The sequence below is a fragment of the Clavelina lepadiformis genome, chromosome 1, assembly GCF_947623445.1.
Source record: "Clavelina lepadiformis chromosome 1, kaClaLepa1.1, whole genome shotgun sequence".
In the NCBI taxonomy this organism is placed as follows: domain Eukaryota; kingdom Metazoa; phylum Chordata; class Ascidiacea; order Aplousobranchia; family Clavelinidae; genus Clavelina; species Clavelina lepadiformis.
This window is the reverse complement of record NC_135240.1, coordinates 12,706,936-12,722,188: the sequence shown is the minus strand read 5'-3', so window position 1 is coordinate 12,722,188 and position 15,253 is coordinate 12,706,936. Positions and strand designations below refer to the sequence as shown.

General features: G+C 36.3%; 2 protein-coding genes across 2 annotated transcripts; one reads left to right on the top strand and one right to left on the bottom strand.

Moving 5' to 3' along the window:
- The first annotated feature begins 8,463 nt into the window (after positions 1–8,463).
- On the top strand, positions 8,464–10,840 carry LOC143451825 (charged multivesicular body protein 2a-like). The gene is made up of 4 exons (XM_076952574.1): positions 8,464–8,703; positions 8,938–9,093; positions 9,174–9,328; positions 10,227–10,840. Exons 1-4 carry the CDS (start codon positions 8,473–8,475, stop codon positions 10,423–10,425), a joined length of 741 nt encoding a protein of 246 aa, XP_076808689.1. The 5' UTR covers positions 8,464–8,472; the 3' UTR covers positions 10,426–10,840.
- Positions 10,841–10,982: 142 nt separating this feature from the next.
- LOC143451816 (tRNA (adenine(37)-N6)-methyltransferase-like) lies at positions 10,983–13,756 on the bottom strand. The gene has a single exon (XM_076952564.1). It carries the CDS (start codon positions 12,896–12,898, stop codon positions 11,873–11,875), a length of 1,026 nt encoding a protein of 341 aa, XP_076808679.1. The 5' UTR covers positions 12,899–13,756; the 3' UTR covers positions 10,983–11,872.
- Positions 13,757–15,253: the final 1,497 nt, after the last annotated feature.

The following is a 15,253-nucleotide window of genomic DNA, read 5'->3' as shown; positions in this document are numbered from 1 at the left end:
AAGAATTACTCTCAAGAAACACAAAAACTTTGTAAAAAGCCATATTTTGACAAATTTTGACTTTATTGAAAATTTTGACTTTATTGTAAATTTTGACTTTATTTTGACCTATAAACTTCTTAGAAACAATCCCCTAGGTGCTGAAAACAACTTTATTCTTTGATTCGTGGTCAGACGAGGTCCTTAAAAATTTTTGACTTTATTGACTTTTGCGGGCCCTAGTCATCAATCATCCTCGATCATCCTGTAACAATAGCCGCCAGTGCACGCGGTCTTTACGGCGAAGATGTTTGTTGTGTAATACTTCAGACAAGTAATATCACAACGAACTAATATTTTTTCATAAGGTAACCTACACGCAGAGGTGGGCAATCCGTAATTTGACGGTACCGGTACTTAGAAAAAGATGCTGCTGCAAATGCAACGTTTGCCTCAATTATACTCCCGGTAAAGGTTACTCCAGGTCAAAACATATGTGACGTTAATCGCTTGCCATTTTTCTTGACATTTCTATATTAAAAAAGATCAACAGATGCTAAAATTAGTATTAAGGATTAACACTAGAAGGACGGCAATTTTCGTATGCCTAGAAGGACGGAGTGCGTCAATTGACGCAAAAGGTCAAAACGGCGCAAATCTAACGTTTTTTGTTGAGAAAACTGTGCTGTTGCTCCGAAAAAACTACTTCCATCGCATGTCCGCTATGTCCATTTTAATTAACAAAAGCAATCGCATTGAAAATACAAGCCGTCGTGCCTAAACACTTCTGTTTCACATAACTCCTTTTTCTTCTTGCACTCTTTCGGGACTTCTCTCCTGTTCTGGCGCATTGTCCCTACGAGGCTGCACTTCTTTTCCGCAAGTCGCAACGCCAGGTCAAGTGAGGTGAAAAAATTATCGCAAGTGACGTTGTAACCTCCTTGAAAAAGCGGAGCCATGAGTTTCAGTACAACGTCGGTGGGCACACTCCCTTGGGGGCTCCTTGCGTCATATTTTCCAACGTAAGGAAAACCGTTGAATAAATATTTGTTTTCAACGTCAGCCACCGACCAGCCAGCCAGCCAGAACTTTAGACCAAACTTGTCTGGTTTATTGGCCATATATTGGATGAACTTGCAGCGTGCCTTACACGGCAATAGTTGCTCATCCAAAGTTATCTTCCACTGTGGAATGAGTGCTTTTTGGCAGATTGATATAAAACTGTTCCAAAGTTGTGAAGCGAGTGGAAATTTATCATGCAATAGATTCCTACGCCTTTCCGTCTTCAGATCGAAGCGAAGGAATCGTATGAGCTCCAGAAACCTGTCTCTTGCCATGGTTTGGGAAAACATCGGACATCCCCACGAATTCCCCCACAAACTCTTCACAGGGAAATTGCGCCCTCCTGTCACGCCACGAGCAAACACCGACCCGACGAATTTATCTAATTCATCTAATTTATCTAACTAAGAAACTCTTACTACACTTACGCTTCGATAAACTTCAAAGATTCCGATATTAGGCTGCGCTTGTGACGAAACTACTCTGTTTTGCGGAAAAGTCGACTTCCATAGTTTGTCAACACGTTTGTTACACCCCTGTGCTGGCAACTGTGACCTAATTCGATAAACCTGTAATTATCAGCAGAAAGAAAACAATGCTCTCTATTGCGAGAACTGGTTTTTGTACTGTGAAGTAACAATGCGTCAATTGACGCACCCCGTCCTTCTAGGTAGTGACCACGTTAATTATCTCTACCGGTAAAATAAAAACTTCATATTCATGGGTTAGTTACCTAACACTAATGTAGGAAAAGTCAGGAAATATCACGGTTGTGCGATGCACCACTTAAAAGTTATTGATGAACTTAGGTTGAAAATGCGTCAATTGACGCGCCCCGTCCTTCTAGTATTAATTAACATGTAATTTTGAAAACATACTTGTTAAAATTTTGTAATAATCACGTGAAAAGTACCGAAACCGACCGAAGTTTCTTGAAAAAAGTAATTTGGTGCAGAGTTTCGGTACTTTTTTTCACACCTTTTCATTTTACCGATTTTTCTTAATCGCTATGATCATCAGATCTTTCTTATGAGCACTTATTTATTTTTACATTTTCAAACTTATATTAATTTTGCAATGTTACTGGCCAGCATTGTTGCCCCAATGGCTAAAACCACATTAAATCAAGATTTTTTTGTTTGCACATTGGCTTTGTGTATGTTTTCGTTAGCCAAATGTTGTTACTTTCTATGGTACTATGTAGTCTATGTTTTTAACAAATGACAACTGATTTTTATAAGGTCTACTGGGCTAGCCTACTTTACACACCCAACTCAAGGCACCTCGCTTGCAGTTTCTATCATTATTTGAATGATTGCTTTCTGCTTTGCACAACATCGCACTTTATATCTTATTTTTTATACTCTAAATAAACGCTACTGTAAAAATCAAAGTCCAGTACTCTCTGCTGCGTGGTAAATATTGTTTTTCAGAACACAAACAGGATGACCTTGGATTGAAAATAGTGTCTTCTTTACACCCTAGCAAAGAAAACTCAACTCTGCGAAATGGATTTTCAAGATCACTCGCTTCCAGATTCGGGCATAAAATGTGTTCTTCTCTTCCTGGTACTGTTCAGTACTTACATCACTGTCGATGCATTCATCTTCAAACAAGCTGATTTTACCATCGGACTGGACATGAGCGAAATAATTGACCATCATCTACTTCTCCTCACAACGGACCTGTGTAAAAGATTCTTGCCTTGTTATCTCCACAGGCCACCTAAACGAGACTCCGGTCCCTTGGATGGAGTTCATTTGTGGGTTTTTTCCTTTTCAATCCAGACACACAGGTCAGTTCCATCTTGACCGTGACACAACGCTCATATCCTGACAAACTATCAGGTTAACTTTGATTTTATTTTGATGTAACTTATTTAAATTTTATTTTTTGTAATTTGGGATTCGTGGCCCTGCCGACGCTAACAATTTTATTCTTTCACTTTATACTATTGTAATGCTCGTTTTTGCGTTCAAAGCTTTCCTACATTTGCCTGAGTTTATTGTGGTAAATATCAGGGTTGCCAGTTGGCCTAAAGTTCGGACAAAAAACGATAAATTGGCCTAATTTCTTATACTATGTCCGACGGCTAGCAAATCATTCGGATATAAATATAAAGAGAATGCTACATTACATGAATTACTAAATAGTGTAAGCTAATTTCTTTTTGTTTGAAGCTTTTTCGGTTTTTATTTCATTTAGGCCTCCTACCTACTTTTCATTCTCTGTTGTGTTACATTTTGTGTGTGTTTGATCGTTATGTGCCAATGTTTAATTTCCTGAGACATCAGTGAAGTGCTGGGGGATAAATAAAAGATTTTTTATTATTTGTGCTAAAATGCCCGCATTTTAGACTGATACTGTCCGAGATCCTACCGGATTACCTGGTAACCCTGGTAAATATATCATCGCTATTGCTTATAGGCCTATATGTTTGCAACCACCTGCATCAACACAATTTTTGGCTCCCCACATTTAAGGCGAAACATAAAAATGAATGAATGAGTATATTATTATCTAAAAGAGTTAAACTTCTGAAGTTTTTTCTCGTGGTTGCTAAGTATGACTGCAAAAGTCATATGATTACGATATAAACGTCATTTAGCACACAAAGCCGCACATGATTTCTTGTGTGGTGTTGAAGGTAAGGAGAAAAAGGCCTGATGACGTAACATTCATTATCCTGTGACTGATCAGTGATCACTATGTTTTGGAAATATGACTGTATGAACTAGGCATAGCTAGCTGTTTAGTACGGCATCAGACTTTGTACAGGCGGGCGAGTAGAAATATTTGTGGAAGTCAGCGGTACGGCTGATGTAAAATCATTTTTCTAACCTTATCAACTGAGTTGCAAAGTATTTTTTGTTGTATTAATTGTTGTAGCCTATACCCAAAGGCAGATGGTACCGTAAGCTCCCAAAGCTGCAGCTTGCGGTAATAAATAGCTTTATCGTAGCCATTTTGGTTTTAGGCCCAACTCCCATGTTGTTAAGAGGTTTTAAAACCAACTTCAGTAGTTTGGCTTATTGCAAGTTGTATTAAGCCTATTGCTAATAGCAAACAGTATTAGGCTAATAGCCTGTAGTAGGCCTATGTTTTTTAAAACAAATGTTTTCTCAAACAGCCAAACAATTAGCTGTCTGAGAAGCATGTGAAAACACCTTAAAAAGGAATTTTGGAGTTTTTAATGTAAAAAATAGACCCTTTTCGAGTTGCTCTGTGAGTGGCAAGATTTTTTCAATCTTCTATAGCCTACCGTACTTAACAAAGGAAATTGTCGACCCACTTCAATTTTTTTTTAAATTGCAAACGTGTTAGACATCGAATTGTAAAGATTTTGCTTAAGTGAATAGCATATGAATTCCGTTTAATGATAAAGAAAACATATTGAAAGAATGTTACTAAGTTCTTGTTTTACAGCAGTTTGATACCTACACTGAACTGCATAGTATGGCTGTTTTCAGCAAGATTTTGGATGCAGTATACAATCAAAAATAACAAGTGTGGTGCGCAAAAATGCTCAGATGCAATGGAAGTGTGAATTGAGGGGCGCAATTATACAATAATGTACACAGTTTGACTTATTCAGTCTTTAAATCAATTGAATATTGAGTCCACAGAAGCGTTTGTTCGAAGCACCTTAAGTACGGCATTGAAACTCATGAATTAAGCAGTTATTGAGTGCACCTAAGCCAAACTCTGCAGTCTAGCCTGTTTGGTATGACAGCTTGATATGTGGTCAGAGATGTAAATGCGTAAGAGTTTGCATGCTACCTGCCGCATGTTTGAGTGTAATAATTCAGTTTGTAATTACTATTAAGTTTCTTATTTCAAACTTTGCTTGGCATGCAAAACAAAATTAGCCTATGCTGCAGATAACATGCAAATCCTTTACACATTTTATTTCGCATGCTTCACTGGCCACATATCTAGACGTCATATCAAACAGTGCCTAGGTTTCAAAGCGCTGTAAAATAAAAAATAAGCAATGTATTTTCATATTTTTTTTCTTTATCATGTAAAGGAATTCATATGCTACTTACCTGATTGAAATCTTTCCGAGAACGCTTGTAATTTAAACAAGAATCAAATTGGGTAGAGAATTTCCATTGTTAAGTACTGTATAGGCGACTGAAAAGTCGTGCAACCCAAAAAATGGTGGCCGTAACTTGGAAAGGGGTATTATTGACACATTTACTTTCAATTAGGATTCTGTGACTCAATCAGTTGGAACAGTGGTCCCCAACCTTTTTGTCTCCGCGGACCGGTCTACGTTTGATAATTCTACCGCGACCCACTAAAAGGGTGGGGGAGACGCAGATTTTTTTTTATTTTCTTGTATTTGAACATGCATTCAAAATGAAATTGAAATTGAATTAAAACGAATATCAAGTGATTTAAATTGTGAAAATGTGAAAAGCCTGTGAAAATAAAAGTTTGCGCGCCTCCTAAAAAACTGAATGTAACAAACTTACTCTCCTGATTAAAGGGCATCGGGCAGTTAGAATGGGCAAGGGATACTAAATTAGGAAGACTAGCTGATACACTCAAGATAACAATTCAAGAATTTTAGCATAACAAGGGCTGATGTAATAAACTAAGGTTATTATGCGATAAAATGGCCTCTCCAGACAATCGATTTCGAGAACTCAAGCGTGCCTACGCAACAAAAGGGGCTCCCACACTAATTAACAGTACCCTGTGCGGACCGGTACCAACTGACCTACGGACCGGTACTGGTCCGCGGACCGGGGGTTGGGGACCACTGAGTTGGAATATATATATCTGTATTACTCGATTTATTGTCAATTGTACATTTATTGAATTTTCATCAAACCGTATGTACATGGCAGTAGATTTGTCTGATTGTTGTTCAGTTTGGGCTAGTTGTCATCAAGCTGTAGGACACTAACTGATGTGGCTTAATGCTAGAATTAAATACTTTGGATCATGGCATCAGCATTGCTATTAGCCAAAGTGCCCCACTAACAAGTGACTGTTTCAAAGATTTTTCTTCACTTAAAAGTCTCATTAACATATATGACAATCACAATTATAGCACTATGAGGGAAAGATTTGAACTACACACCGACGCTGCTTAAATATTTGACATATAGATAGAAACAGAGGCTATTATGTACCAATTTGCATAAAGGAGAAATAAAAAAGAGCCTAAGGGATGCTGATGTTCTTAATGAACAGACTCAGCTCTACTGTAGCAAACTAAGTGACAAAGATCAATTTTTTGTTCCAAACTTAATGATTAAAAGTAATGGACAATTTGCACACATGCGAATAGTTGAAACTGTACAGTATGTATATAATTTATAGTTGCTTGAGTATAACATTTTAAAGATAATTAATAGAATTAAACCAAACCTTTTTTAACTATTGAGCCCTGCGTGAGTACTTTTTTTCACAGCCACAAAGACAGCATCATATTGATTCATTTGTGAGTACCAGCATGTTTTCTGAAAATTTCTTTTATTTTGCCTGCAGTTTGCTTGTTCGAAGGCACGCTTGAATTTAACTACAAAATCTGTTAGTAAAAGTGCACTTCGTTGTTTGAAAGAGAAAGCCATGCATAACATTGACAGCCGAACCTTTCATTGTGTTTGGATATTTTTCACTGGGGCAACAGCTGACTGATTCTTGTTAGCTGTTACCATTGCTTTTGTAAAACGAAATCGTTTCGAATAAATGAAACTAAGTTTGTTTTGTGCTTGCAGCTTTTCTTATAAATGTTGCTACAACAACTGTTTGTCATGATCACTGATTGCGGTTTTTGTAATTTTATTTTTGATAAAATTATGAGTTTGTGACTTCACATGCTGGGTCTTATGTGAGCCAGGATGGATAATCTTATAAAAATTAGCTTGAAACAATTCACTAAATAATATACTTCCTACTGCTGCTGGAAACTGTAAGATAATAACAAAAGGAGGTAGACAACGTTTGACCTTCCTTCATAGTTTTGAACTGATATAATTGTATTTAACAGAAGTTAACACAACGATCTTATACATAAAACCAGCAATGATTTCAATGTGGACACTTGCCCTGCACCAACAGTTAATATTTTGTGGGTACCCATACCCTTACCCCGCATTTTAAAAACCATATTATCGCGACTGCAGCACAGTTCTTGTGGTTTCTAGCTAACCCCGCAGTTTTCTAGTTTACTGCAAAGATAGTTAGGAATCATGTTGGGCAAGGGTTGCAGTGAAGGTGGCGTCAAACACCAAAAAATGCCGTAAAATCTTTGTTTTATTATACAATGAATTTACTAAAAGACTGATTACTCGAAAAATCCTCCATGAGGCTCTCTGAAATTTTGCATGTTAATTCAATATGCTTTGAACTACCATTCCATAAAGTGCCATCAAAAAACCGTGATTTAAACTTTTTTACAGAGGCGCAAAGTAAACACTAGATTTTTTGGTCTAAAAAACCCAATTTTAGCTACTTTCATGCTAATTTTTAGCATAATTCTGCACGCGACCTGGGACATTGAAGCACGCCAAATGCTAGGGTAATTCCCAGAAAACAACTCCAACCGTGCTCCATTCTGATTGTTCTAAACATGTATTTTAAAGCCCTATGTAGGAGTACAACAAATTCATAAAGATTTTAGTTTTAGGTGTTTGACGCCTCCTGTAACAGGGCTGTCTTGTAGCGCATTCAAATGAAGCCTTAACCCCACTTCTAACATAACATTGTGAAGTTACAGCATTTGCTGTTTATAACAATGACATGTGTACATAATTTTTCATCGAATATGATATCCTCTATGACAGGGGTGGCCAAACTGTGGCTCTCGAGCCGCATGCGGCTCTTTGAGCCTTTGATTGCGGCTCTTTAATGAATGATCATTGTTGAATTAGACAGGCATTTTCCCGGTCTAGACGAGTTGTTTGATCAGATTATGAAACAATACGTTCTGTCACACGTAGTAACAATGGACTCATTGTTAGTAATAATCAAATTACGCACCAAAAAGTACATTATTGTACAGAAGTGTGCTAACTTGTACACTGTAGTTAAGTAAACTGTCAGATTGAATCTGTACGTCAGGGCTGACCTAGTTTTAAGTCTTGGTTACTAATAATTGCAAAAAGAGTTGGTGAAGCCCAGGCGGAGACTCATAGTATCACCACGCAGCACTAATGTTTATCAATAGCTACACTTCGATGTGAGTGAATAAATTCGTGTTTTTTATTGTGTTTGTGTTGTGGCTCTTTTAAAACTGGAATTTGTTATATGCGGCTCGAGCATGAAGCAGGTCTGGCCACCCCTGCTCTATGACATGCTTTGGTTATTTGCACATCTTCTTGCAAACAAGATGAATATTTTTTGATAACAATAAGTTAGTTGTAATGAAAGAAGCCAAAACAAACTGGCATTGTATATTTTTATTGCATTTTGATGAAAATCCACACCAAGTTTTTTTTAAGGTTTAGTTACTGTAATATATTAAATTACAAAAAAATGGAGTGGTTGTTTGGGAAGAAAAAGACGCCACGGCAAATGCTGCAGGAAAACAAGCGTTTATTAAATAGAACAATGAGAGACTTAGATAGAGAAAGAACGAAAATGGAACAACAAGAAAAGAAAATTATTGCTGATATTAAGAAAATGGCAAAAGATGGCCAAATGGTAAGTTGAAGTTACCACGAGATGGTAAAAGGTAGGCTACTGCTATTTAATGATGCTAATTGCTTTATATCTGCTCATTTATTTGCTAAATTATACAAAATTTCTTGCAATGAAACACAGCTTTATGATAAACTGTCCCAAGTTGTTATTATAAACACACTAGTAATCAGCCTGTGGTATTCATATTCACGGCTGTTTAGTAACGAAGATAAAGTTTTTAGCTTAATTTTGCAGGATGCTGTACGTATTATGGCAAAAGATCTGGTGCGAACTAAGAGATACGTAAAAAAATTTATTGTGATGAAAGCCAACATTCAAGCTGTTTCATTAAAGATTTCCACTCTGCAGAGTCAAGACGCAATGATGCAGGCCATGAAAGGAGTAACAAAGGTGTCTTATTTAGCTTATCGCCATTAAGTGAGTCACACAATATAACGGTAATTAGTTTAACCAAGATGTTTACGATGTAGGCAATGAGGGCAATGAATAAGCAGATGAAGCTGCCGCAAATTCAAAAGATTATGCAGGATTTTGAGAGACAATCGGAAATGCTTGACATGAAAACAGAAATGATGGAAGATGCTATCGATGATGCCATGGAAGGAGAAGACGATGAAGAGGAAGCGTGAGTACCAGTGGCATTTTTTGGTTGTTTTAGCTATCCATGGTTGTCATGGTCATTTACTTCCAAATACATGATACGTCAGTAAGTTAACTGAACATTTGTTGTAACATGAGGGAAACTGTAGAATTCATCTTGATTAGGGACAACTTCGGTAAGAGCACAGGAAATATCACTCTCACAGATGTGAAGTGGCTGAAGTTCTTTGATTGTGCCTAACTGCCATGCTAAGTTTTACACACACGCAATGTTGCAAAGCTAGGCTCAAGCGTGCTCCTTTTTTCTAGGAGTGATCTCGAGAGTGACGCTCTTTTTTCAAAGTTGGAATAGAATCACAAGCGTGCTTTAAGGGTTATTCGCTTGTTTTTTTATTTGCGAACACATGAAATGCATATGCAACAATGTGACGCCTGTTTCATATAAACGCTTTGTTTTTTAAGTTAATAACAATAATTAATGAGGCTGGTAACTGATGAGCCGAGTCGTCATCATAGTGTCGTAATTTGCTTCATGTTGCTGTTATCTTTATAAGTTAACAGATATATGCTATGAAAATGAAGAATTTTGAATTGTTCAACGACGGCATCTACAATTCTAGAACGTTCTTAACACTACTCTACTCGTTTATTAATGATTTTTGATAGGTGTAACCAAAACAAAACTCTTCAACATGAAATTTCCTAAAATTTATAACAAATAATAGCAATTACAGTTGCAGTTAAGGACACATTTTATAATGCGATTGACTTTCAAAAATGCACAGGAGTGAAAATATTTTTAATTGCTAAAAAATCTTGATTATTACATCACACATTGACACTGATTGATATAGTTTGCAGCATACGGCTTTTCTCATACGCGGAAGATTTAATAAAGCTACCATATTTTTGTACCATTATAGTGATGTTATTGTGAAGCAAGTATTTGATGAGCTGGGCTTGCAGTTCAGTGATGAGCTTGGTAGCATTCCAGCTGAGCAAGGATCACTCGCTGGACCCTCAAAAGCCAAGGCTGGACCAACTGCTGTTGCGGATGGCGGAATGGTCGACAGTGCAGATGCTGATCTTGAAGCAAGGCTAAATAACCTGAGAAGGGATTAACTATGGCATTAAAACATTTTTTTACTATCAAACGCAAACATTATTGGATGTTACTCGGCATATTCGTAAGGTCTTTGGTATGTTCGACAACACATTACCTGTACGACCACATTTTAATGTCTATGCTTAATATTTGCTTACATTGCAATTCGGCGCTGCACATGTTTGGTGAAGTATTTTCCATTTCTGCAAGTCTATCTTAAATCATGCAGAGTTAGTTCTTGCTTTGAACTATGAAGTTATTGTACTGTTACAATTTTTGAAGGATGAGGTACAGTTCTTCACGTTTTAGTACTACAGTAGTCGAAATTGGCAATATGCAATAACTTTTATATATATATCACATATGTCTATTTTTACTGTTCTCTGTACACTGAATGTGTATTTCGTTGCATATAAATAGCACGAAGTTGTAGTATTTGTCAGGTTATTGCAAAGCAGTGTAGTGCAATTTGGTATGTTAATTGAAATGACATATATATAAATACATTAAAAATCAAACTAGTAGCATTAGGGATGTGCCAAATTGAAAAATATTCTTGAAAGTATGAATAATAGATTTTGATATTCTTGCAAATTCGAATCGAATATCTACATATCAAACTATTTGTCAAGCAACATAATAGTGCTTTAACTTCTCGTTTTCTGTGATGTTAATGACGAAACAAATTAGTGAAAACTTCGTTGTAGATTTCTTAGCTTTTTTCAAAATAAAAAATTTGGTCTGAATCTGTTTGCAATATTCAGATTCATGTTCGATTCGGCACATCCCTAAGTGGCATTACGGGTATATTAGTTTAGTCTAATATGGAGTGGGCTAATGAAATACAGTGCTCATTAACTCGACTTAATTCAAAGTAACTTCACCAGACCAAGCAAATCCCCAGTTAAAACGTATGTAAACTAATAAGTTAGCCAAACTTTGGTTGACTCTTTACTGTTTTCGTGGGCATTTTCCAGAGCATGAATGGCGCCAATACCTCAAAATTAGTCGAAAAGCCATTAATTGTAACATTTATGCTGTGCTGATTCCTTTTATTAATGCGCAGTCATACGCTAGAATTGTTGAACATTCATCTTAAAAATCAAGATATGGGCTACAGTGTATAACCAAAATTAGAATCAAGGATGTCACAAATTCAGAACCCTGCAATTAAACGTATAAAAAGATGTAAAAAAAAACAAATGCAACACAAGCAATTAAAGTAGAAGTAAAACAAGCAAAAAGGTGACCTAAAAAGACACACTATTTTATTTTAAACTTGGGAAGGCCTAGGCTTGAATGCTTATAACAGTTGGTTATTACAGCTTTTAGATCAAAAAAACGTACCTTTAGTAATTTACGATAGTAACGTACGATACTAATTTTAATTAGTCCTTTCAATATCGACTTGACAAGCTTTTGTGTTACAACAATACAGCAAGTGAATATAAATTTCAGAAAAAGCTATGATAGAGGCATAGATTTAACGTGTTTTTTCGGTATAACTCTCACTACTTCAACATAGTTTGGAACCACAGTGTCATCAAACCATGCTGTCACGTGCGCATTATCAATTGTGAAATAATATAACCTGTCACTGCACTTATTTCTACGATAAGTTGATCGAGGATCTGCCTTCAATATATCTGTTATAACTCCTCTCAAGTCACAGGGCTCAATATGTTCCAAATGCCAGTCAGTTAATGCCATAAATTCACTTTTTATCTCAATTTCGCTTCTCACTGAACTTTGAAAGTTATTAATATTATGCTCAGCTCTGTTTGTAAAAAGAACAGTTAAATCGCTGATTGGAGGTTTCTCAATCCATTCAGCTGACTCCACATCCGTACTTAATTCATGACACTCCGCATCTGTTGTAGGTGAAACTTCATTCAGCGTTTCATTTATGGAAGCTGCAACAGTTTTTTGAGAGTTATCAGATGTTTTGATTGACGTTTCACTGCTTTTATGCTGCCTGGGGTCTTGGAAATTATTTGTTTCATTTGAAAAGTATCCATCCATGTTTAAATGCTGTGTAGTAGTTGGCCTTATTTGTGGTTTATCATAAACAGATATATAAGGCTTTATATCCAGAATTGGGGTTCCATCTACAATGTCCAACCCGGAAAGACGAATTGTATCACCTTCTACTGAATCTATCTTTGCCAGAGTCAGCCCAATAGCATTTGGTCGATGTGGAGTTCGAGTGGAAAACACCCCAGTCTTTTGACCATTTAATCGTGGTGGCTTCACTTTGGCTTTGGTGCTTTTATGCCCATTCAAATGAAAGACAAATATGATCCATAAATGTGAAAATTCAGCTAAACCTTCAATGCTGTGCTCTGGGTTATTAAATATAGATTTTTTTATCGTTAGTGACCCTTTTGATAGAGATGATACACTAGGTTGGCGTGGTGTGCCATTTTTTGTAGAATAACAGGTATTCATGTATCCGATAGGACAATGTTGAAAACTATTTTCAGAAGTCATCTTTTAAGCTCTTCAGTGGAGTTGAACACAATATCAGTAAGAAGCAACTTTAGCTGGAGAATAAAAATAACACATATACATAGTAATATCGTAACATATACATAGGTTACTAAAAGTTAAACTGAAATGCTAAATTAGAAGTAGCCAGAAAAGAATATTGTGTATTTTGTATCAAGCTATGATACTGACTAAAATTTTTTAACTACCCAATTCAGTGTTTTCCAACCTTTTTATTCATTTTATTTTCATCCTATACGGGGGGACAAAAAATTGTGCTGACACAAGTGGTTGCAAACATATTAGCAATTACGATGATAGTTTCTACAAACAAAAATAAGAAGGGTCGAACGTGGCAAGGCCTCGAGGATAAAAACATGCATTACAATAGTATACAGTGAATCAATAAAATATTTAGCATCAGCAAGGCCACCAAACCCAATTACAAAAAATACATAATTTAAACACTTTAAATTAAAACCAAAGTTAAGCTGATAGTTTGGCAGGACTAAGCATTGGATCGCAAACTTGACTTTCTACTTGCAGACTCATAATGCACTGCAATAATTCCTTTCTCGCAAACCCCTTATTTAAAATTGCTACTTGTGAGGAATTAAAGTATAAATCACAAACCCCTGTGCCACTTTTGCGGACTTTAGGTTGGGAACCACTGATGTAAATTAATCATATAATGGGGGTTTCCCTAAGAGTTGTACCCATGTGGATTTTGTTTCTTGGAAAACAGTCAGACCGGAAAGCAATGTTATACTTTTTATTTGTACTGTCTATCTTTTAGAGCACTTGTGGGCCTCAATATTGTGTCCTGTCTTGACCACAGAAACGGGATTCCGGTCCCTAGGATGTAGTCCTTTTGTGCGGTTTTCTTTAACCATCCATTTGTTGTGCACTTAAGATATTCATTGTAATTTTAATCAAACCATGTCACTTTGTATATTTATTTCAACTATTAACATTTGTGTTTTTAATGTTAGGGAACATGTCCTCTACATCTTCCAACAGTGTAGTTGTTTCAATGTTTGTGTTATTTCGGTCTTAAATTCGTTAAATTTAGGAATTATTTTGTGGGTTTGGTGATCATGCTAACCTACCTTCTTGTAGCACAATCCTATTATTACTATCTTGCATTTTTTAAGCCCTTGGGCTTTGCCACTTTTTCCTGTTCGTTAACAGTTCGTGATCATGTGTTTTATTGTGCTATAACTACAACGGTTAGCATCCTAATTTCCGCTCCTTACAGATAATAACGAAAAATAAACAATACAAAAAATATGGTTAGTTTTAGGGCGAACTGGCAAATAAAAAAGTTTTGTATTGTACCCGTACCTACGAGAAGTTTCATTGCAAAGTTTTCGAAATTACAAACAGAATTCCAAAATTATACAAAGCTAGGCTGGCTTTTTACTACCTCCAGAAGATACGGACATCCGGGTTTTACTATGCACTTAAAAAAGATAAATAGATAACGATGTGGCGTACAATTTCGCTTCAAACTTTTTACTTAGGTAAAACCCCCAAACAGAAACATAAAAATACGATACTCTTTCAAATCAGTGTTGGTTGCTTTTTTTTTGAGAAATATTTACAGTAAATTTTAAAGCCTGTGTGGTTTTTTATTTTGCCACATCTCCTACTTTATTTCAGCCTCAATTAAAAGTAATAGCTAATTTCATAGATTTTCATCCAGTTTTAGACCCTCTGGAATTAACTCAAAACTTCCGGGAACAAGAACGGAGTACGGTTGAGAACAAAGAACTGGAACAGTCATCGAAAGGGCAGTGCGAGCAATATCCTTATTTGCAGTGTTGCCATATCGTCCTTATTTCTAAGGTTTGTCCATATTTTGAAGATCTTATTTTCTTTTGCGTCCTCATTTTATGCAGAGGCTGCGAATTTGTGCATTTCCACCCGTTAGTACGCCATTTTGGACCAAAGAGCGACAAAAATTAAGAACATAGAAATAGTTTTTTGTTTTTTTTAGAAACATTGATCGCTTTCTCCGTGGCAGTATTGTTTTGACCAAAAATACAAACACAAGGTAGTATTCTTCTTTTGTTTCCTGGTCGTCCTTATTTTTGAGTCCAGACCGATGGCAACCCTGGATATATGGAAGGCTTGTCCTTCTAATTCAAACAGTGAAAAAGACCCTAAAATACCTGAATGTCATCATTTTTGCATGTTATATTTTTTGTCATAGGTGAAATGAGTAAAGTCGGTCAAATATTTGGGTTCTGAATTTAATAAATGTAAATGATGGTTTGGTATGATAATCGTCATTCTCGGACGCAGGAAAGAGGAGGAACCCGGCGATGGTTCCTCATCGCTCAAGCCCCGATTACC

Coding starts and splice junctions, on each gene's coding strand:
- LOC143451825 (XM_076952574.1), top strand. CDS start 8,473: ATGAAAATCCACACCAAGTTTTTTTTAAGGTTTAGTTACTGTAATATA. Junction 8,704..8,937: donor TGGCAAAAGATGGCCAAATG/GTAAGTTGAAGT, acceptor TTAATTTTGCAG/GATGCTGTACGTATTATGGC. Junction 9,329..10,226: donor GAAGACGATGAAGAGGAAGC/GTGAGTACCAGT, acceptor GTACCATTATAG/TGATGTTATTGTGAAGCAAG.
- LOC143451816 (XM_076952564.1), bottom strand. CDS start 12,898: ATGACTTCTGAAAATAGTTTTCAACATTGTCCTATCGGATACATGAAT.